The sequence below is a fragment of the Bolinopsis microptera genome, chromosome 3 (genome assembly GCF_026151205.1).
Source record: "Bolinopsis microptera isolate Bmic1 chromosome 3, MBARI_Bmic_1.0, whole genome shotgun sequence".
Lineage (NCBI taxonomy): Eukaryota > Metazoa > Ctenophora > Tentaculata > Lobata > Bolinopsidae > Bolinopsis > Bolinopsis microptera.
The window spans coordinates 4,520,889-4,543,610 of NC_087074.1; the positions used below are offsets into that span (position 1 = coordinate 4,520,889).

Genomic DNA, 22,722 nt, shown 5'->3' on the forward strand with positions numbered 1-22,722 from the left:
AGGGCAATTCTAAAGATTTATACATCCTTGCCCATTTGTTTGTTAAACCTTCTATGAAGCAATTCTAAAGATTTATACATCTTTTACACATTGTGGGTAAAAGCTTAATTTGTTGCTAACTACAATGTCTAATTGTGACGTGCTTAAGTGACTCAATTTGAATCTGTTAGGAGTGTGATGAACACGAGTTGTTGATCTGCAGTCAGGCTTATCTGTTGTTGTTATAAGTTGCCGCGTTATCAGCTCGACACACCATACTATTGATAATGGACACTCTAGGTTTTCACGGAACTCTGTGAGCGACATCGTATGATACATTATATGTTCGGCGCGCGTACATCCTGGGTTTGGACAAGATATGCCCGCTCAATAAATGCAATAGATTTGTAGTGTTGTAATAAGTTTAAAATTAAAATTTGTTGTTTTTTGTTTTTTTATGTGCGTCCTCGTCGGACGCATCAGATTAATTATTACATTGCACATCAGATTTAAATATGATACGGTCATATTTCGAGTCTGTCTCCATTGGATTCAGCTGTATACACTCACTCTTTATACACTCACTCTATATACACTTTTATAAGTATTACTAAATAATAATTCTCTAGGAAAAGAATAAAATGGATTCTTCCGATGACGAAGCGGTCCAAGGAACGAACTTCACCTCTGATGTCAACAAGTACACAAAGCTAGGAGAGAAGAAAATCCAAAGACTCAGAAACCTGGATTTGTTCGTGCTGGACAATACGATGAGGGAAACGACAGTTGGTTCCCTCCGTGGTCACACTCTGGAGAACAAGAAACTTATCTACGAAGAGGTAAAGAAGTGCAAATTTCAATATTTCGTGATAGAGTCCTTCAACCACGAAAACAGGGTGGGGGATGTCCTGTTGAAGGAGCTAATCGAGAAAGGAGAGGATATGTCCTATGCTGTCGGATTCTCGGAGGTTTGGGAGAGTATAGTTGAGAAGGTGCCTCAGGACGAGCCTATTCCGATTGGAATGCGGAAGTGCAAAGAGTACGGTGTAAAGCACGTGATATTCGAAATCGATCTGATGTACTACAAAGTGGATTACGAGACGTTTAACATGACTGAAGTCTGTAAGATGGTGGGGAACCGAATCAGATGGATGAGAGAAAACGTGGCCAAGGATTCAAAGATGTTTTTCAACTTGAGAGATTTTGGGGATACGATGACAAATCACCCTGACCGAATCTGGAAGCTGACAAACTTCCTTGCAAGTCTTCCAGCGGAGGAGAGGATCGCTGGAATAGCCTTCGAAGACGTGGGAAAGTACCACAAGGATCTGCTAGGAGGCTGGACAAAGGCGGTGAGGAAAGAGATGCAGAGGTGCGGGTGGAAGGACGGCGAGCTGATATTCCACCAGCACGAACAGTGGGGTACAATGCATGGTGACGTACTGGAGGTGTTGGCGATGGGAGCCACCGGAGTGTGGTGTGGGTTGTGTGCAGAGGGTGCCGCAATGGGACACGCTGACTCCTGCACTACCATACTCAATCTCATAAGACTTGGAAACAAGAAGGTGCTGAAGAAGTTCAACTGCAAGCATCTCCGGGATGCTGCTATAAACGTGACGAAGATTGTGACGGGGCTTCCACCATCTCCAAGACAGCCAATTTACGGTGAACGAGCCATAGACATGGTTTTCGGATTTGTCTTCTCAGGGGTAGCGGATGATGCTTCTATTTACACTGACGGGTTTGACTTGGCTGAATTCTTGGGGCTTGAAAAAACTATACGGATATCGAACATGGCCAACCCACCAATGATTTTGGAGAAGTTGAAAGTAACATTCGGTGAGGATCCTCAGTTCACGATGAAGATGGCAGAGGATATGAAAGACCAGATACTAGAAAACACAGTAGACGAGAAACGTAAAGAGGAGTACAACAGTCAAGCTGGACTAGCCATGTTGTTCGACCAGGCAGGTGGCCAACTTACCAAAATCATGTCTGACATTATAATCGAATCCACCAATAACACCCTACATATAAACGACATAATAGCACAGATCAAGGAGGATTGGGAGGTCTGGGATGTTAAGGACGGAGTTAAAGACAACCAGATTACCTTCGATCACTTCTACAAAGGGTTCATGGCGCCCTATTTCGGTTGCTACACATGTGAGGATAGCCAGGTAGCTCTGGGATGTCTGGACATAGACACTGACGGGAATATAGATTGGTTTGAGTTCAGAACATTCTTAGTGTGGGCTGGTAGGCAGTATCCTGGAACTAAAGATAAGCAGGAGTTACTGGACCATGCCTTCCGTCACGGACTAATTCCGGCCATGAAGGATGAGCTGGATAAAAAGAGGGAGGAAAAAAGAATAGCTAATGGTAAGTGACCATGCGTGAAAAACTGTTATAATAAATAAATGTAAATCAGAGTTACTAAAGTTTAATTGCATTTGATTTTGACTTTTGAATTTCGTTGAGTGGAAAACTGTGACTCAGATACTAAACATTTTATTTTTGGAACATTTTGTATATTTTTGGATTAATCTTAGGAGAAGGTTTTGTGTTGTATAAAATTTATGTATAACTCATTGAGACTAGGCTTCAGCCACACTTTCAACAGTTACGTAGCGGTATTTGCTTAAAGAGTGCTCTGGACACCTATTTGGACTTACTACTTTACTTCTTAATTAATATTAATAAAAGCGTGTTTCATTTGTAACCACAACAGTCAACAGGGAAATAAATTTCACAGGTGGAAAATAAATTTTGAAACGTAGTTCATAAACCAGTTAGTAATTATAACTGTTGATATAAACTGTAAATATAAACTGTAAATATAAACTGTAAATATAAACTGTAAATATAAACTGTAAATATAAACTGTAAATATAAACTGTAAATATAAACTGTAAATATAAACTGTAAATATAAACTGTAAACATAAACTGTAACTGTAAATATAAACTGTAAATATAAACTGTAAATATAAACTGTAAATATAAACTGTAAATATAAGCTGTAAATATAAACTGTAAATATAAACTGTAAATATAAACTGTTAATATAAACTGTAAATATAAACTGTAAATATAAACTGTAAATATAAACTGTAAATATAAACTGTAAATATAAACTGTAAATATAAACTGTAGATATAAACTGTAACTGTAAATATAAACTGTAAACTGTAAATATAAACTGTAAATATAAACTGTAAATATAAACTGTAGATATAAACTGTAACTGTAAATATAAACTGTTGACTGTTTATACCTCTGTGGGTGATAGAAACATCAGTGAGCGCGTAGCCCCATATCTGATGGGTACCCGCCATTGCTATCATCAGCAGGTTTCCATGACAACCAGTCACACTCTGAAGAGGAATCAGCTCTATATCCCAGGGACTGCTTATCTCTTGTTCAGGACCTAGCGAGAATTAGTTGTCAAGAAGCGCTGTTTCAAGGTTCTGGAATGAGATGTGTATTCGTTATCAGTCGCTATAGTTCTACTAATACAGGGTGGGCCAAAAGTCAGTACCCATACGTTGGCCTTTATAGCTCAGTCACTGAGTGCCCAATTTAAATACTTCTTTCTGGTATGAGTTAGTACCACCACTGGTTCGAGGAATTTGTCAACTCGAAAAATATTCGCGTTCATTTTTTTCAAATGGAGGTTCATTTTCACATTTATTTGATAGTTTGGATAGTCGGATCAAGCTAAATGTTATTGAATTGTGTTTGGCCATTCGAATTACGTTTGTCCTGAAAGAATTAGAACTGTAGCTTCTCAGATGACCGAGATATGAAGCATAACGAGTTTATTCATTACGTGTGATCAGGTGATTGGTTTACCTAATCACGTGATAAGGTCCCCCGTTAACTACCCCGTTAAACATTATGGGAATTGTTAAGGGTGCCCAATTAAGGTGTCGTGTCACGGTGTCACATAATCACCCAGTCAATTTTGTTAACGAGATACAGAAAATGCTTGATAACTTCGTCATTTCTAATCCGTTTTGCCTCATGTTTTCAGATCATATGCAACATTTGATAATCTACCGTCTCTGAAAAAATTAGGCGTTCAGCATGTTCAGAGAAAACAATATAGGTGTTTTAATATTGAATGGGCTTGGTCTAAAATATTCGAATTTTCAAATTTTGACGACGGAATCCTCGAACCAGTAAATACAGTATGCCATCTGCAAAGCAACAGCTCTCAAATATAAAACACGGCGGAGCTGTTAAGGCCAACGTATGGGTACTGACTTTTGGCCCACCCTGTAGTAAACTGGAAAACTCCAATTATTATTTAATATTTAAATCGAACTTTACACAAACCTAAAGTAGTCAACAATAAAGATCTGATAAGTCTACAACAACATCAGTAAAACGTATTAAACTCCATATCTCCTAAACAAACAATGTCCGCACAATGAAACATACCAACTTTTCCTCCCTGGAGATCGTGTCCCTGGTTACCAGTCCCACAGACCACCTCCAACACCCCCCTCTCCAGCTCCATCCTCACTACCCGGTGGTTGTTAGTGTCACACACGTACACCCACTCCTCGTAAACCAGTAATCCCTGGGGACTGTTCAGGGTGGGGGACTCTGGGGAGGGGTACTTGTGCAGTATCTCACCACTACTGTTCGTCTGGTGGGGTGGGATCAGGTTATGTGGTAACTAGGTGGTAACTAGGTGGTAACGGAGTAGTAACTAAGTAGTAACGAAGTGGTAACTAGGTGGTAACTAGGTGGTAACGGAGTTGTAACTATGTGGTAACTTGGTGGTGACTTAGTGGCGACCAGGTGGTAACTAAGTGGTAACAGAGTAGTAACTAAGTAGTAACGAAGTGGTAACTAGGTGGTAACTAGGAGGTAACTAGGTGGTAACTAAGTGGTAACAGAGTAGTAACTAAGTAGTAACTAAGTGGTAACTAGGTGGTAACTAACCTGTAGAACACGATTGTTAGCAGTATCGGAGATAAAGAGAGTGTTGCTGTCAGAGTGATAGAATATCTTTCCGGGGTAACTCAGTGTCTTCTTCTTCGAGTTTAAACCCTGAGATATTGAAAATGTATAGCTTAAATCGCAATTAGATAATCCCATTTAGTTACCATAGATACCACATAAAAACATCTGAATATGAAGCAGTTGCTCCCCTAGTAGTAGCAGATTAATACGTACCCCAGCATCAGTGTCAGTCTCCTGGAACAGAGATACAGGCTGTAGTTCAGTAGGAGGAGATAAGCGGACCACATCCTTTACAAACCGACACACTTCCTCAACGTCACTCTCTCCTATTGATATCAGCACTGTCTTACCCTGCGAGGGAGGATAACTCAAGTGAGGGAATTGAAGGGGGGGGGGGCAATTGAAGTATTGGCTAAAACATTATTTTGGAAGAGGACGAATAGTTTTTTAATTCCGCTGTTTGAAATAAACACTAAGTTCTCTCTATTTAGTGCACACAAAGGAAGACAGTGAGAATATCATTCTATTAGGAGTTAGATAATAACTCACACTGGGGTTGATGAGGACTAAGGTAGGCCAGCAGATTATACTGTAACTATTCCACATTTCGTAGTTCTGATCGTTTATCACTGGATGGGTTATCTTGTATCTCGACACTGCACTGGAAGTGAAAATATGTGAAAAAGGTGTAAGTGAAGTGAAAGTGAGCTTAGAGAATTTGTGGTAAATACTAAATCTACTGAGGTCAGCCCACCCGCTGTCCCTTGACCCTTGTCGTGACTGTTTCGACATACTTACTTGAGGATGTTGTCGTTGCTCTTCTCATTACTAAACTTGCCAGAGTGGACCCCGACTACCACCAGACCCTCTGGTACGTGTTCCTCCAGTTTGTGTAGAGCCGGGAGGATGTGCATACAGTTTATACAACAGTACGTGAAGAAGTCCAGTAGTACGTATCTTCCTTTTAAATTACCTGTAATGTGGGTTATCTTGTTAGTTTGTGAACACCAGCCTAACTTTATCACATATCCATACACTGTATGGGTATGTGATAAACTATACAGCACCCAATAGATATTGAGATTTTATACCAGTTTAAAGACATATTTCGGATCACCCAACAAAATTCTGGGCAAAAATCATGATCTGTTAATCATATTACAGTCTATCCCAATAATAAATAATCTAAAGAACGCACCGTGAATAGAAAGGGGTGATGAGTTGACCCAGTCAGCATTTTCTGGAAACTCTACAGCAGACATTGAAGCAGCAGCTAAATGGCCAGCTATGACCGCATCGTCCGCATTTCCTCCCTCGCCGTACAGGGCCTGCAGATATAATATTATAATACTAACAGAATCTATTTACAATGTCTATCGTTCAGAACGTACGATATTGATTTAGGTTTCCCAATTTAAAAAAATATGTTGATGAGTGGTTATTATAATACATATCTAATGATTTATTGCACTGTATTATATTGTTTCATTTTAACTATACCTGCAGAAGCGTCTTAGATTTTGAAGGGAGGGTATCATGGTAACCTCCTTTATCAAGAGAGCCCATCAGTTGAGATCAGGGTTGCGTCTTCAGGCTTAATATCTCGTTCAGTGGTCTGGACAAATTAGTTCCCTTTCTTTCATTTCTAACGGATAATCAGGGATTTGAAGTTTTAAAAATCTGGATCGAGTATTTCGAAGATAAATATTTTGCATCAATACACAAATCTGCAAATTACACAAGGCAAAGTAATAAGAATAACATATTATGTATGCGGCGAAATTATACGATCTGAACGAGGTCCAGAGGTCGTCAGGTCATGATTGATTTAAATTAGTCAATTCTCTCGAATAACAGAAAAATATTACAAAAATGCACAAAATAAATTACAAAACTTAATAAATGAAAGAATAAATTAAGAAAATTAGAGACTATGTCAGTCTCTTCTGAGTGTCTGATTGTTGAACATAACATCCTCATTGGAATGTTGCCTTCTCACGCCACACCATATCGCAGAGTTAAATCCCAGCTCTTTATTCGCTGCTAAGAACAACTTCCCCACGAGCTAACATGAAAGCATAAGGGATTCATCAAATAATCACGTGACGTCACGTTGCAACTCACGTGACGTCACGTTGCAACTCGTGACGTCACGTTGCAACTCAGCCCCTCACTCAACTTCAGCTGATATCTCAGTTCTCTGAAAGCTCTCCAGATCCCTCAACATTACCATCTCTCTCTGTCTCTCCTCCTCTACCTCTTTGTAACACTGTAGGATCTTATCTTCAGTGCTAGCAGCGGACCCTATCTCAGATATCCAATACCATGTTCTCCAGCATCTCTTGGAAAATCTCCCCATCTTCTTTTCAAGCTCAGTAGAGGCTTTAGAGAGGTTCCTGGCAATTAAAACGTGAGTTAATTAAAGTAGTATTGGGAATTTCAGCTAGTATTTCCGATCCCAACCCCTTATTCTCTATTGATACTTTTGCCCTCACAAAACGGTATGTACAAAATTCTTGGATAAATGAATATAAATAAAATTCCCAACATTTAAAAACCAATTCCCGATAATATTTAACATAATATTTAGTACAGAGTACGAACCAGTTCTCGTAGAAGTTAACATAGACTATAGCTGCACTCCAAGTAAGGAATATGCCACAGAGTAAGCCCCTCTCAATCCACCGGTACTTCCTGGCTTTCAGCGAGTGCTGCTTGGCCATTTGCAGCGGTATACCACGCGCCATAGCTACTAGGGGGAGGGGTGTTGTTAAAATCACTGCTAACACCGCTCATTTGCAGCGGTATACCACGCGCCATAGCTACTAGGGGGAGGGGTGTTGTTAAAATCACTGCTAACACCGCTCATTTGCAGCGGTATACCACGCGCCATAGCTACTTTTTTTTTTATTTTTTTTTTATTGAAATCTTTCAAATCAGTCAATTACATACAAGTTTACACAATGAATTAGTTAAATATAATATTGTCCTCTAAGCATGGATTGTCAAAGTTGAAATTGTCTCGGACAAAATGTATGTAACCAAAGGACCTGAGGGTCACCAAAACACAGATATTGAGTGCAAATGCAGCTCCTGCACAAGCATGGGCCCTTATAAAATTGTAATAAGTTACTTTAAACAAAATCACACACCCATTCAATCAATTCATAAAATATTGTGCTGTGAGATGAAATTGAGAAATATGTGAATGCAGACAGCAAGAATAGATAATCTTGAATAAACTATTTTACGGATTTGTTTCTATTGAATAGTCAAGTTCAGAGTCCGAATCCACCGGGATAATTTTCCCCCACATGTAAGTGGAAAGTTTACTTTTAAAATCAGTGATACTCTCTATCTCACGGATATCTAGAGGAATGTGATTCCACTTAGTGTGGGTCCTATAGAAGAAATTCTTGGCAAAAGCGTTGGAGCTTGCTCGAGGTGAGATAGAGCTTACAAAACATAGAGAGTCCATGTGACTATTTCTGAGCCTTGAGTGGCCTTGAAATGGTTGCAAATATGAGGGTAAAGTGACAGGTATATGTTGCTTCACAATTTTAAAGAAGAAGATGAGATCCAAGAAGTCAAAGCGGTCTTCAATCGGCATAATCTTCAGCTGTCTGCATTTTTGAATGTATGTGGATGATGGATAACTCATATACTCCTCGTGAAGAATCCACTTAATAGCACGCTTTTGGAGGCCCTCCAGCTTGCTTATCTGGGATTTTGTGACTGGTCTCCATATAACCGAGCAATGCTCAAATAGGCTCCTCACTAAAGTGAGATACAGTACTCTACGACGATTTACGTCTTGGACAAAATAACAATTTCTTCTCGCCATGCCTAATTTTTGGTTTGCCTTAGAAAGGACTTTGGAGCACTGATCTTTCCAATCGAGATTTGATGTCACAATTACACCCAGATCCTTTTCATGATCAACATAGTCAAGTGTGATTCTTCCCATGGAGTATACAAAGTTAAAGAGTGGTAGGACACTAAGGAGGGAAACTGTTTCGGATATCCTTCCTGCGACGGTGAGGACCTTACATTTGTCGGGATGAAATCTCATTTTATTAGAAAGTGACCAGTCATGGAGATAATCAATGTCCTTCTGCAGTCGCAGGATATCAGACTCCGAAACAATCTTACGCCAAATTTTAGTATCATCGGCATACAGTGACAGTTGTGTGCCTGGTGAAATCCCCACTGATATATCATCAATGAACATAATGAACAGCAATGGTCCCAAAATTGACCCTTGAGGTACACCAGACTGGGCGTTTCTCATAGAAGAAAACTTGCCACTTATCAAGACCTGTTGTTGCCTGTCTCTTAGATAATCAGTGATGAATTTCAGTAGCCTCCCATCAATACCAAATTTGCTCTTTAGCTTAAATAATATAAGATCATGGTTAACCGAGTCAAATGCTTTGGCAAAATCAAAGTAGACTACATCTGTTCTCATATTTTCATTCAGTGAGAGCGCTAGGCTGTCGCACAGTCCTACAAGATTAGTTGCACAAGATCTCTCAGCTCGGAAACCATGCTGTTTGTCATTGATCATGCCATTAGTAAGTGCCAATAACTCATCTCTTATTATGCGTTCAAGAACTTTTGTGATTAAGCATGTAAGAGAAATTGGCCTATAATTTGAAACCTCATGTTTATCCCCTTTCTTGAATATTGGTACAATGTGCCCCAGTTTCCACTCCCTTGGTAGTGTCCCAATGTTGTAGCATGAATGAAAAAGTATTGATATAGGGTATGCGAGCCCAACCGCACAGTTTTTCAAAAGTTTCCCATGGATACCATCAGGTCCATAAGCTTTATTAGCATTAATATTGGAAATGATTTTGCGAACCCTTCTGTGGTCAAATTCAATATCAAAGCGCCAATCATTAGAGTAATCTATATCTATGTCATAAGTTGATGCCTCAGAGAACTGCTCGAAGAAAAAGTCATTAAATAGGTTGGCCTGGTCTTCAGGGCAGTTGCGGACAGTGCCTTTGTGGCTTACAAACTCAGGGATCCGCTGACTAGCTGTCTTCGATTTGACATAGGACCAAAATTTTTTTGTTATTAAAGCACTATCATCAGATTCATTTAATGTTTCCCTCATTTTTTGAGCAACCACATTTTTGAAATTTTTCCTAGCAAGGGAGAATGCAATTTCAGCTCTATCACTTTTATGCCTTTCTTTATGTAATCTCACTTTCTTACGCCATGCATCATAACACTCCGAGTCAAACCATGGATCTTGGCCATCAGTCTTGACAGAGCATTTTTTAACAAATTTATCTGTGACATTGAAAAGTTTGTCCTTAAATTTTTTCCATCCAATTTCAGGTTCTGTGCCATTGAGCAATGCATCCCAATTCGTGTGTCGGAGTTCATGGTTTAGCCTCTCCCAGTTCACAGTCTTAAAGTTATAGCACATACGCCTGACTGGCTTCTTCCTACCAACTTTAACGTTGATCTTAAAATTGATGGGGAAGTGGTCAGACTTGCAAGCACTATCTCTCTCACCTACCATTAGGTCATTAATATTTGACACAGAGTTTGTGAGCAATAGGTCAAGTGTTTTGCCTTTGCAGTGGGTAGGTGTTAGCACACATTGTTGAAGGCCTAGATCAACAAAAGATTCAACAAAAGATTGCTCAATAGGACAGGAGCTGGCCAGGGTAGACCAGGAAACTCCGGTCAGGTTAAAATCTCCTAGTATGAAGACTTTACTCAGTCCTCTTCTTCTGAGAAGAGTTTTCAAAGACTCAACAATTTTTTCACGATTTGCGGAGCCCAGTGTACCAACACGATAACATGTGCATACAACAAACTTAATTCCAGTGGAGGTCTTAAATTCCACAGCAAGAATTTCTGCACCATACTTGAGACGAACTCCCTTTGAAGTTAGATCAAGGTCTGCTCTCACTGCAATCATGACCCCTCCACCATTCCTCCTAAACCGGGTTGGATTAGAAGGATCTGGTGGATGAGTTTTCTTCGATCTATCAGAGCGAAATATCTTATATCTGTCAGGGTGCAGAAATTCACTATCAGCAATAGAACTCTTAAACCAGGTTTCGTTAAGTATTGCAATATCTATCTTAGCCTCATTAAGATAAGTCGACACTTCAAGACATTTAGTGGTATCAATCATTGGATGGGCATTGTTCAGTTCACCAAAAGGGATGAGACCTTGAACATTCTGAAAGTAAACATTCAATTTATTACCATTCCCAACTCTAACACCTATGGGAGACGGCCCTGGGTTTACAATTCCAGGGTTTACTAAAACTATCAAAAAACCATTCATCAAAAACAACCAAATTATGCATCCCGTGAGAATATTGCCGGTTCTACCAGTAAATATGCAATTTAAGTTCTTATGGATTGAAATCTGGCAAAATCTATATAAACCATCGAAACTGTAATTATTCCTCAGATAATACATATTTGCTAAATATAAAAAGAAATAAACTGTAAAGCATCGGCACAAGTTAGGAACTGGGTATGTTGGTACAAAGGCTCGGCAATCATAAGTGACCCTAGAAAAAGCCAACCCACTTACCCCGACATATGTGATAGTGATTAGCGAAAAGTGACATATGAATATAACATAAAAAATATAAAATAATAAGCGAGAATCAATGCAGCTGTCTAAATAATCAAAAATACTACCTGTACCACGTCTACGGTTCTGATGTTTGATGGATTTTGCAAAAGAATTTCCACTAAACACTCCAACTCTAAATCTGTATGTTACTAAATCGATCATGGTGTTTTACAGGTGAGTATACTTGCCAGACTACAACTGCATATCATTAGCTTAACAAGGTTCAGAGGACAGCACAAAAGAACTACTGATAGATATAAGGATTAAAATATCTACTGTGGATGGCACGAATATAAAATCTGGCCAACACACCCATACCTTTCTGAGGATTGGGGTGAATGCCTTTGTTCTCAAATAAGGGATCAAATCTCTTAACAGGCTCACTTAGAGCTCTCTTAAACTTTGTAAAGGGATAAAACACATCCATGAAAAAGAACCTCCTAAATACACACTCATTGTATAAAATCCTATTAAAATCCATTACCCTCTTGTTAGTTAATTTATCGTTATCATTCTGTAAAGGTAATGGCAATAGCGATTGAACATATACCTTACAGTTGGGAAATAATAGGCCTATCTTACCAAAAAGTTGCTTTACTGGTCCCCTCAAAATACCAATTTTATCCCCCACACGCCTAATATCGTTTGTGCCTACGCTGATCAGAAGCTTCTCAACGTGGACATCAGGATGTGCCGTGCAGTAGTCCTCCAACTGTTTCTGGACTTTGTCCATTTTTGCTCCGCCTTCTGCAACATTTACGACTGTGACTTTCCCTTTTCCCAGCTTTGCGGAGTCCAATCTTTGAGCATAAGAGTCTCCAGCAACCAACGTGACTCTTTGCGCAGGTACTTGGGCTTCGGTGCCAGAAGCTGGTGTACTAGTCTCTGTGCTGATATTCTGAGAGCTAACTTGGCCACCAGATTTCACAATAGCTCGAAATGACAGGGAGTATCTTACTTGCTCCGATTTCTTTGGAGGCTCTCCCTTTGTGGCCGGCTCTGCTCGCACAGCATGCCTCAGATTCTGCTGTGTCCCAGGCCGCATTACAACAAGACTGTTGTTCTTCATCCTTATCGTCTTGACACAATTAGGTTTCCCAGTTGTGCCCTCGTAAAACTCAAGCGTCCGTTCACATCCCAGTGAGAAAGAGCAAATCGATTTCTCCTGGTCCATTAGTTTCTCACCGTCATTGTGTATTGAAGTACTCGCTTGGTTGTTTCCATACTTGATGACCAGACATGAGTCCAGAGGTCCAGTTATCTCCGTACTCGAGTTTACAAGACTCAGGAGTCTTTTGATATTAGGGAAACCACTGATATCCTGTGGTGGGTGCACTGGATTTGTGTCAGTGTAAATATAGGGTGCATCCTGTGAGCACAACCAAGCTGTTGTTGCCTTGTGTCTTCCCTCGGTGTTTAGTTTCTGCAGGGACTCACATTCAACCCATACCGCATCACAGAGAACCTCATCCTCGCAGAAGTCCTCTATATGTAACACAAAATTGTCCACCTTTCCCTCACGCTTTGGCAGCTCGTTTTGAACAGAGTTAAGGATATGACGTAGATCCTCAACTGAGGCAGCTTTGACATAGTCGAAAATCTCTTGAAGGTTTATCATTGTTGTCAGAGATTGTCGAGTCTGGCAGCAAAGTTTGCCAGGGAACCATCCGTAACACCTCAGAGTAGGCAACCTCCCACAACACTAAACACGACCTGGAAGGAAAATGGCACGAGAAAATGTGAAATGAAACTGCTGGTCGGGAGTAAAGTTAACTTTGCCAGGAAAATATAGCTAGAGTAAGGATAAGAGGGGCAATATCAGAGATGTAACAATTCACATTCAAAATAAGCTATCAATGAGAAAGAAGTAAAAGAGAAACTTACATCGTGTTTAAGGTGTTGTTGCCCAGTGCAAGCACTGGGCGAGAGGAGCCTAACTCAGGAGGCGAACTTCAGGAACCCCAGCGCACCCGCATACCAGGAGATCGGCTGTACTTCCTAGCCCGTCATGCCATTGTACATGCCTAAATTTATTTGTTATATAGTAGTGTTGTAAGTATTAAAACTAGGGGAGGATGTTGTTAAAATCACTGCTAACACCGCTCATTTGCAGCGGTATACCACGCGCCATAGCTACTAGGGGGAGGGGTGTTGTTAAAATCACTGCTAACACCGCTCAAGGTATTACATCCAGTTAAAACCAAAGGATCAATGCCCATTTGACCAAATGTTGAGGAATAAATGGATATTGCCCCCCCCCCCCCCCCCCTTGATATGACGAGCTTCCACTTGATAATTGAAACGTAATTTAACAAGAAGACTACGTGCTTGTAAAAAATTATTTGATATGAAATTTGATGAAAATATTAATAAATTAAATAATAAATTAGTATTCAAACGTCAAACCATTGAAACCGTACAGTCGCATAAATCTAAAACAAATTTGAATTATGTACTTTTTGATAAACCGTGTGCAGTGCCCTTTCCAGAGGGTTTTTTTAAAAGAATTCTTTAACGTTACTATTTTCTATCTATTACTGTTTGTATTATAATTTTGAGTAAACATTAATCGAGTAAACCGCTCGATTCCCAATCATGTAAAAATAAAAACGCTGTTTTAAAACAACTTTACGTCGACAAGTACAACAAATAATTACCTTAGGACTTAGATTAATACAAGTTAATCTAAAAGTTAATACACAATTACATTGCCCGTTGAGTTGTTGAAAGGCTACTTAACACTACACAATGCACGCTAACTGAAATTCTATCCCATACTGGTATAAACTATAAATGGTTTAACTGCAAGATGGTACACACTTTGTATCAACTAACTGCAAGATGGTACACACTTTGTTTCAGCTAACTACAAGATGGTACACACGTTGTTTCAACTAACTACAAGATGGTACACACGTTGTTTTAACTAACTGCAAGATGGTACACACTTTGTTTCAGCTAACTACAAGATGGTACACACTTTGTTTCAACTAACTGCAAGATGGTACACACTTTGTTTCAACTAACTGCAAGATGGTACACACTTTGTTTCAACTAACTGCAAGATGGTACACACGTTGTTTCAACTAACTGCAAGATGGTACACACTTTGTTTCAACTAACTGCAAAATGGTACACACTTTGTTTAAACTAACTGCAAGATGGTACACACTTTGTTTAAACTAACTGCAAGATGGTACACACTTTGTTTCAACTAACTGCAAGATGGTACACGCTTTGTTTAAACTAACTGCAAGATGGTACACACTTTGTTTCAACTAACTGCAAGATGATACACACTTTGTTTCAACTAACTGCAAGATGGTACACACTTCGTTTCAACTAACTGCAAGATGGTACACACTTTGTTTCAACTAACTGCAAGATGGTACACACGTTGTTTTAACTAACTGCAAGATGGTACACACTTTGTTTCAGCTAACTACAAGATGGTACACACTTTGTTTCAACTAACTGCAAGATGGTACACACTTTGTTTCAACTAACTGCAAGATGGTACACACTTTGTTTCAACTAACTGCAAGATGGTACACGCTTTGTTTAAACTAACTGCAAGATGGTACACACTTTGTTTCAACTAACTGCAAGATGGTACACACATTGCTTCAACTAACATCCCACAACCCAGTACCAGTTCATGCTCCCTTTACAGCGTACATCTGCGTCATCTCCCTCGCTTTATCCTCGAATTGTGATCTGTTAAACTTATACTGGTTAGAGACATCTGCTAGCAGTCCGTCGTCAGGGTTAGGTTCACTCAGCAACAACCGCACCTAATGAAACGAGCATGTTATCAAAATCACGTGACGTCATAATATAAAATCAAGTGACTTCGTTAAAAACCACGTGACGTCCTATAAAATCACGTGACTTCGTTTAAAACCACGTGACGTCCTATAAAATCACGTGACTTCGTTTAAAACCACGTGACGTAACCACGTGACAGTGTACTCACGCTAGTAAGGAGGGTACGGATGTTGTGTACAGGTTTCCAGGAGCCCCGAGGTGGGCAGTGTAACAGATCCAGACACACTCGCCCCGTTTCGTCTATGTTAGGATGGTAAATCTAGAGTGAATATTTTAGGGATATTTTACATATTTTTACATGTTTTAGGGACTCGTTTGTATCAATAATTTAAACAATAAAATAACAAACGGTGTCCTGCTACAAAACACAAAGTGTGATGTTAGCAGTGGGACTGGGAGTAAGCAAACCTTTGTGTCAAATTTAATAGACGGAGGCTCAAACGGGTATCTCTCTGGCAAGGTCATTGATATCTCAAATACTCCTTCCTCATACGGTGTATCAGGTGGTCCTGAAGAAGTGAATATCATTTGATTAATATGTAAGAAAAATTGCATGGATCTGAACAAAAACACTGAACAAATCCAAAACAATTTTGAACAAAGTAATATAAACTGACGATGAGTTGCACTTTTACACTGACCGATTATCTGACAAGAGAAGGAACTAGTGCTGTCACCCCGGAGAAACACACTGATTCCGGGTGCTGGTTCCTGGTGTAACTGTGACAGCTCTTTCTTCAACCGTCCCGCTGATCTTTGTGACATTCTGGTGACAGGAGGGGGAATTAAATATAATCTCATTAATCTTTACAAAGTAATTAGCTAAAATCTCACAAATCTTTAAGTGACGTAAGAGTATTTATTTATTTGAGAACTTGAATTAGAGTACACTGTCCGAGTAGTGGAACGTTTCATATTAGGCTAGTGCAGTGACAGCTGTCCGGAGCCAAGCGTAACGAAAAGGGGAAACAAGTGGTGAATAGCTAAAATTCTCAACCAACAAATATCATTTAATTAATTCATTGAACCAAATAAAAGACATTTAAATAATCAATAAACATTAAAAACTATAAAAATAGTCGAATTTACTCTTAAAAGATCACGGTAATTTCTGGTTTCAACAACTTAACACAAAGCTTTGTCACTAAGAACCGCTAAAATGATAGCTCATAAAACCTTGATCACATGACTAAAATAAATAAAATCCGTTCTAATTCTCAGTCAATTTCTTGCAGTAAACTGAACTTGTTTCCCATTTTCTGATCCTTCTCCATTTCCTCTCCCTCCTCGCTACTCTCGTCAGAGTATTCTTCTTCTTCTGATTCTTCAATCTCTATTTTTGTAGCAAAACTGCAGAAACAGTATTATTTTTCTTCTCATATTTCCTTTCTACAATGTGTATGTACTGCTAATATAATGTACCATGGAAAAAGTAGACTGTGAAAAAATACAAATTGAACTATCTTCAACAACCGTAAACGGAACAAAAGTTACATTTTTGACCACGTAACTTACCTTATCAGCTCCTTAAGGATGTCTTTGTAACTTCCTCCCACCCCTTCAGGAGAGTATTCAGGAGGAAGCAGTCTCAGACAGAGTCGCCCTGTTACCAGGAGTCGAAGTATTGAGTTAGCTCCTCGGTACACATCAGGTCTTCCTGAGCAGACAGTTAATAGGAAACAGATCGCAAACTAGCAACCAGTTAATAGGAAACAGATCGCAAACTAGCAACCAGTTAATAGGAAACAGATCGCAAACTAGCAACCAGTTAATAGGAAACAGATCGCAAACTAGCAACCAGTTAATAGGAAACAGATCGCAAACTAGCAACCAGTTAATAGGAAACAGATCGCAAACTAGCAACCAGTTAATAGGAAACAGATCGCAAACTAGCAACCAGTTAATAGGAAACAGATCGCAAACTAGCACCCAAGAAACATTGAATTTGAAATAGAAGGTCTCTGTATTTGCTAATTGGTTGATAGTTTAAATGATTAGTAAGCATTTTCAAGGGCTACCGCTAACGATTTAGAACAACACTTATATCACAAATTGATCCCCAAAACGTGGATCCTAGCGGGGATCAAACTCAATCTCACATACCTGTTCAATCTCACATACCTGTTCAATCTCACATACCTGTTCAATCTCACATACCTGTTCAATCTCACATACCTGTTCAATCTCACATACCTGTTCAATCTCACATACCTGTTCAATCTCACATACCTGTTCAATCTCACATACCTGTTCAATCTCACATACCTGTTCTAGCGGTGTGATAGCCGTTCTTATCCGCCCACGCAAAGCAGATGTACCAAGCTGTCCAAGGAGCTTGAGGCTCCTCTTCTAAACAGGGGTGTACTATACGGAGGTAGGATACCAGATCTATCCGCTCTGCTACGTACCGGACCACTGAGTACGGCTCTTTCACCTGACAGGAAGGACGTAGGGTCACTAGGGATTACCATCACTTTACTGCAGAAGAGGAGAGTGAATACACAATACATAGGGGTCGTTCACATATTACGTAATCACTTTTTGGACAATTTTTAACCCCCCTCCCCCCTCTGTAATCAGTTTTACACATAACTATTGTGTAAAAATTACACTAGCGTAATCATTTGGAAACCACCTTCCCCCTCGGCAGATTACGTAATATGTGAACGACCCCATATTGTCTCAGAAATGGAAGGGTTCACGCTCAAATTTGAAATAAATCTACAATTTTCAGGGAGAAATTGCCCAATCTAATGCATACCTGAGCAACAGGGTACATTCCTGACAATATCTGGATCTGTTTGGGAGCAATTGTAGGAAACACCAACCCTGGACAATCACATAACCTGTAATCAGAGCTATTTGAGAACTTGCACCACAGGGTTTTTATTTTCAAACTGTTATATGTATTAGGATACAGTGAAACTACCAGACTACGATGAATAGGGACTTGCCACCCCACAGTGGCGTAACGAAAGGCCCTGCTGACCCCGCTGTGCAGGGGGGCGCCGTCTTAGGGGGGCGCCAAATCGTCGTTTTAATGTGGGACAATTTCGAAAACTTAACTAAAGTACTAGCAAAACTGCGCGTTTTGCTCTAGATACACACTTTTTTAGAGATTTTACCGGCGTATTCTCTAAAATCACCTAATTTCTTCAAATTTAGGGAGGGGCACCAAAAGGGGAGGGGGCGCCAACAGGGGGGCGCTTTTTTCGGCAGGGGGGCGCCAACAGGCAACGTTACGCCACTGCCACCCCATGGCAACATAGAATATAATATCGACTCGGTTACATTAGTCGGAGACCAACCGTTCTAAAAGGCCATATCGTTAGCTTTTCGTGTTAAAAGCGATTTCTCGACGGTTATCACCTCTCTAGATAATGCTTAAAACATTTGGCCTTCGTTGCATTTTTGTACTAAATGCAGCAACATACCTTAAAATGCTTATTTTCAGAAATATGGCCGAGAGGCCTAGGAAGTGACTTCCTAGGCCTTTCGGCCATATTTCTGAACATCTGTACATGATGGTTGACATGTGAACTGTACCCTACTAGCCCATTTCTGGATCAATTAAATTCTACTGATGGATCACATCACTACTGATGGATCACATCACTAATTATACGTCACTAATTGGTGATATGACTTGACCCTTGATAATCGGGAGCCCCCCTATGTCGGCCTCCCGATTTATTGAGATTATTGCTTAAGATATTTATAAGTATAACTCCACTTTTGACCTATTTGGCGGCCATTTATTAAATCCATAATTGCACCGGTTGGGGGGGTACCAATGGCATAAAATGGCATAAATGGCATACGTTTTATGGCATAAACGGAAATTTTTATTGGCCAATTCTCCATTTATGCCATGAATTTAGGTCTTCATATTTGACTTTAAATTCGCAAATTATTATTAGTACTTGAATGAGAGACATGTTTCATGCTTTATAACGCTTGGAATGATCGTTAAAGATTCATATGACAAATAAAGAAAATAGAAATGTATTATATCAAAAATGGCATAAATGGCATACGTTTTATGGCATAAATGGAAATTTTTATTGGCCAATTCTCCATTATGCCATTTATGCCATTGGTACCCCCCCCACCGGTTTTTGTTCCAGGGGGTGCGATTACAAAACTAATTGCACTGTTTTGAGAGTGACCGAAATCTTATTAGGTACGATTACTAAACTAATTGCACTGATTCCCTGAAAGATGCTGTAAATCATGGCTCAGGCAGATAATTAGAGTTAGAGAGAGTACCTCGTAAAATGAGGACCTAATTAAAACCGAGTATTTTACTACTGTGAGGTGCTGATTCAAGTATTGACTTAAATCAACTACCTGAGGTAGTTTGGCGACCGTTAGTGCAATGGTCGCACGAAATAAATTTATGGGCACAAATTTAAATTTATAGTTTAGGACAACATCTTTGTTGTGTTTGGAATAAGTCAATCCTTACATTGCATTAACACAACACAGTATGAGGCTGAGATCTCATTAATTATTTGTAAAACAAAAAGTGGCATAACTTATGTTCTGATAAATATTTTTGCTTCTAAATTTCACAGAATGTTAATAACAAGTATCTAAACCTTTGTGGCAAGTTTTGTGTGATTGCGAGCTTCACTGAACTTATTTGAACAATTTAGCCCCTGAGCGAGCTAGCTTGCATTTCTCACCCAGAACTGTTTACATTGGTTAATAGAAACCACCAAAAAAATCCTGGGTAACAAAATAAAAAAACCAGCGATTTATTCACGTTTTACCAATTCTATTCACATGGAGCCATCGCACATTCCATTCTCTCTATATTTTAACTGATAAGGACTATCACAGATGATCCTTCCTGCTTGTTTATATCGTTCTTCTTACATGGAATGTGCGATGTATCATGGTGAATAGAATTGGTAAAACATAAATAAATAAAGATAAGGATGGGTAAACTTTTGAGGCCCACCCTGTATAACAACAAAGTCGGTGCGATTATAAACTAATTACACTGGTTATAACATCAGAGGCGTGGAGTTATACGCGAATCTAACTGCATGTATAATACGATTACACCAGTTCATGCGGTTCTTCGAAGAACTACCATTCTTTGAAACACCTATCCTTGAAACCGAGGACCACGTCATAAATGAATGCCCCAGCTACAACTCCCTCCGGTCCAACCTCTCAGACAACCTTAAAAGCCTCATAATGCTCAAAGAATATGGGGCCATCATGAACTCATTCCATGCTACTGAATTTGGAAAGTACCTCACAGAATCCTTTCACCTTCGACATCCTCCTGAAAAGAAGTCCTAGTTATCACCTCCTATGAAGTCCTAGCAATCACCACCTAACAGACTCTTCAAACCTTCGAAATCCTATGATTAAGTCCTAATCCTCGCTTCACGTCCCCTACTCATCTCCTTCAACGTCCCATCACCTTATGTAGTTTAACATATCTCCTTGGACTTGTTTTTATGCACACATCCAGAATTTCCATTAGCATTTAAATTATTATATTTGATTTTATTTCCACTTCGTGATATTGTAACGCGGTTAAATTTTAAGATTTTATTTTCATACTTTTATTCGGCTTTTGTTTTATATATGAACTTATTTATGAATTGATGTATAGCCAAAACGAGTCCGTTAGTGTTCTCCTTGGTAATTTCAAGTTTAATTCCAGTTTAATTCCAGTTTAATTCCAGTTATTTTCATACTTTTATTCGGCTTTTGTTTTATATATGAACTTATTTATGAATTGATGTATAGCCAAAACGAGTCCGTTAGTGTTCTCCTTGGTAATTTCAAGTTTAATTCCAGTTTAATTCCAGTTTAATTCCAGTTTAATTCCAGTTATTGCACTCGGCTGCGCCTCGTGAAATAACTGCAATAATCGAACTCGGCTTCGCCTCGTGCGATTATTGTATCAATTTCCACTCGGCTGCGCCTCGTGCAATTAATAGTGTAATCGCATTATACGCAGTTAGATTAGCGTATATAATCACTGTTATTGTTAATTAGCGGACTAACATCAGTCGCTCGCTTTTCCCTTTCATTCACGGTCTACAAATAAGTTATTATTGGCGAATGAATTTCCCAAGGGTTTAAGAACAGCTGCCCACGCACCACAGCTTGAGTTAGGTACTAGGCAGAGATTACAGTGATAACTGTTGATTAACCCTTCCAGATCGTAGAGGTCTGCACATGCATCGTTTTCATCTCTCTATGACTATAGTAATAAAGTAATAAGCAATTTAAAGTCATGTCCGTAGCCCGCTCGTCGCACGTCAAGAACAAAAGAAAATCGCGATTATTTAGGCCAAAAATCGCGGCGCCGCGACAAGCCAAACTAGGCGAAATCGCGGCGAAAATCTCGATAATCGCGGCGAATTCGCAGACATTTTCACGGTTCTTCAAGTTAACAAGTTGTTCTTAATCTTAGGCACGTGGTTCTGGAACAAGTAGTCCTCAGTGCTGCACGCCGCCGCTAATGATTTTCCGGCCACGCCGCCGCCGCCGTTTTCAAACGGCGTACACAGCGTGAACCTGTTTATACGCCGAATGCATGTTTCGTAATTTTTTGCAAGAATTTTTTGAACGAAATCCAACATTTCAGACCATATTATTTTCCATATAATTTCTACACGAGTGGATACTGTAGCAGGCATCGCTAATGTCGATATTTTAAAAATTGCTCTCCACATGGCATTATTCTAGGGGAAAATTTAATCTGCGAAATCACGTGACCTCAGCACTGGTAGTCCTATAATGGCATATTATCATTATGTTCGTAGAAATATTTCCTTTACCCTCATAAGTTTTTGTCTATATTATGTTCGCAAAGGTATGTTATATTTATAAAGTTATAATATAGATTAATCGTCTTAACAATTGGTCAATATGTTCTCATTGTTCCAAATATCACTTAACACTTTAACAGATTAACTGCTAACTAACCTTATGCCTAACACCTTTTACATCACATACGTATTATGTTATTTCCTCATCTTTGCCTTTGTTCATGTTAATAAGAGGGCCTCATGCCTCTATACTAGGTATCGTTTTCTGAATGTTTGCAGTTTTCCAGACATTGATTGGGGTGTCTAGTGGTTAACTTTATGTCTAGTGGTAAACTTATGTCTAGTGGTATAAGTTTTTATGTCTAAGTTTTAGGGAAGTTTTTGGCTAACAATGTTACGTCAGCAGACGAGTGGGTTAAGAAATGCTTGTGAAAGTGGATTCCTGGAAACCAATTTTTCCACGGTTCATGCTACCCTGATCATTATGAGCCTAACATATTTTGTTCGGTTTTCTGAAGTC

The 22,722-nt window shown here is 39.3% G+C and overlaps 4 protein-coding genes across 6 annotated transcripts in view; 1 reads left to right on the forward strand and 3 right to left on the reverse strand.

Annotated features, from left to right (window-relative positions):
- The window catches only part of LOC134812866 (uncharacterized), a 912,489-nt gene that overhangs the window by 233,116 nt on the left and 656,651 nt on the right, over positions 1-22,722 (forward strand). The window lies entirely within an intron of this gene.
- LOC134812865 (NHL repeat-containing protein 2-like) overlaps positions 1-22,722 on the reverse strand; it is a 72,619-nt gene that overhangs the window by 9,398 nt on the left and 40,499 nt on the right. The window contains exons 2-10 of one of the 2 annotated variants that reach the window (XM_063820450.1): positions 7,560-7,707; positions 6,456-7,351; positions 6,154-6,283; positions 5,754-5,928; positions 5,505-5,616; positions 5,169-5,306; positions 4,935-5,042; positions 4,425-4,635; positions 3,256-3,408 (exon numbers count right to left, since the gene is read on the reverse strand). In XM_063820450.1, the coding sequence (XP_063676520.1) occupies positions 3,256-3,408; positions 4,425-4,635; positions 4,935-5,042; positions 5,169-5,306; positions 5,505-5,616; positions 5,754-5,928; positions 6,154-6,283; positions 6,456-6,521 (1,093 nt within the window). In that variant the 5' untranslated portion in view covers positions 6,522-7,351; positions 7,560-7,707. The remainder of the gene's footprint in view (positions 1-3,255; positions 3,409-4,424; positions 4,636-4,934; positions 5,043-5,168; positions 5,307-5,504; positions 5,617-5,753; positions 5,929-6,153; positions 6,284-6,455; positions 7,352-7,559; positions 7,708-22,722) is intronic. The other variant, XM_063820451.1, reaches the window with a different exon arrangement.
- Positions 15,228-16,164, reverse strand: LOC134812565 (ubiquitin-conjugating enzyme E2 T-like). The gene is made up of 4 exons (XM_063820048.1): positions 16,041-16,164; positions 15,808-15,908; positions 15,548-15,658; positions 15,228-15,365 (listed from the first exon to the last, which is right to left on the reverse strand). Exons 1-4 carry the CDS (start codon positions 16,162-16,164, stop codon positions 15,228-15,230), a joined length of 474 nt encoding a protein of 157 aa, XP_063676118.1.
- LOC134812869 (guanine nucleotide-binding protein-like 1) overlaps positions 16,447-22,722 on the reverse strand; it is a 56,089-nt gene continuing 49,813 nt past the window's right edge. For both annotated transcript variants that reach the window (XM_063820456.1, XM_063820457.1), the window contains 4 exons: positions 18,161-18,245; positions 17,665-17,833; positions 16,915-17,056; positions 16,447-16,749 (listed from right to left, as the gene is read on the reverse strand). In XM_063820456.1, coding sequence (XP_063676526.1) covers positions 16,617-16,749; positions 16,915-17,056; positions 17,665-17,833; positions 18,161-18,245 — 529 coding nt within the window. In that variant the 3' untranslated portion in view covers positions 16,447-16,616. The remainder of the gene's footprint in view (positions 16,750-16,914; positions 17,057-17,664; positions 17,834-18,160; positions 18,246-22,722) is intronic.

Excerpts from the sequence above, each read along its gene's own strand:
- LOC134812565 (XM_063820048.1), bottom strand. The coding sequence starts at position 16,164 with ATGTCACAAAGATCAGCGGGACGGTTGAAGAAAGAGCTGTCACAGTTA. Across the intron at positions 15,909-16,040 it reads CTTCTCTTGTCAGATAATCG|GACCACCTGATACACCGTAT; the intron begins GTCAGTGTAAAA and ends TCACTTCTTCAG. Across the intron at positions 15,366-15,547 it reads TCCGTACCCTCCTTACTAGC|GTGCGGTTGTTGCTGAGTGA; the intron begins GTGAGTACACTG and ends TCGTTTCATTAG.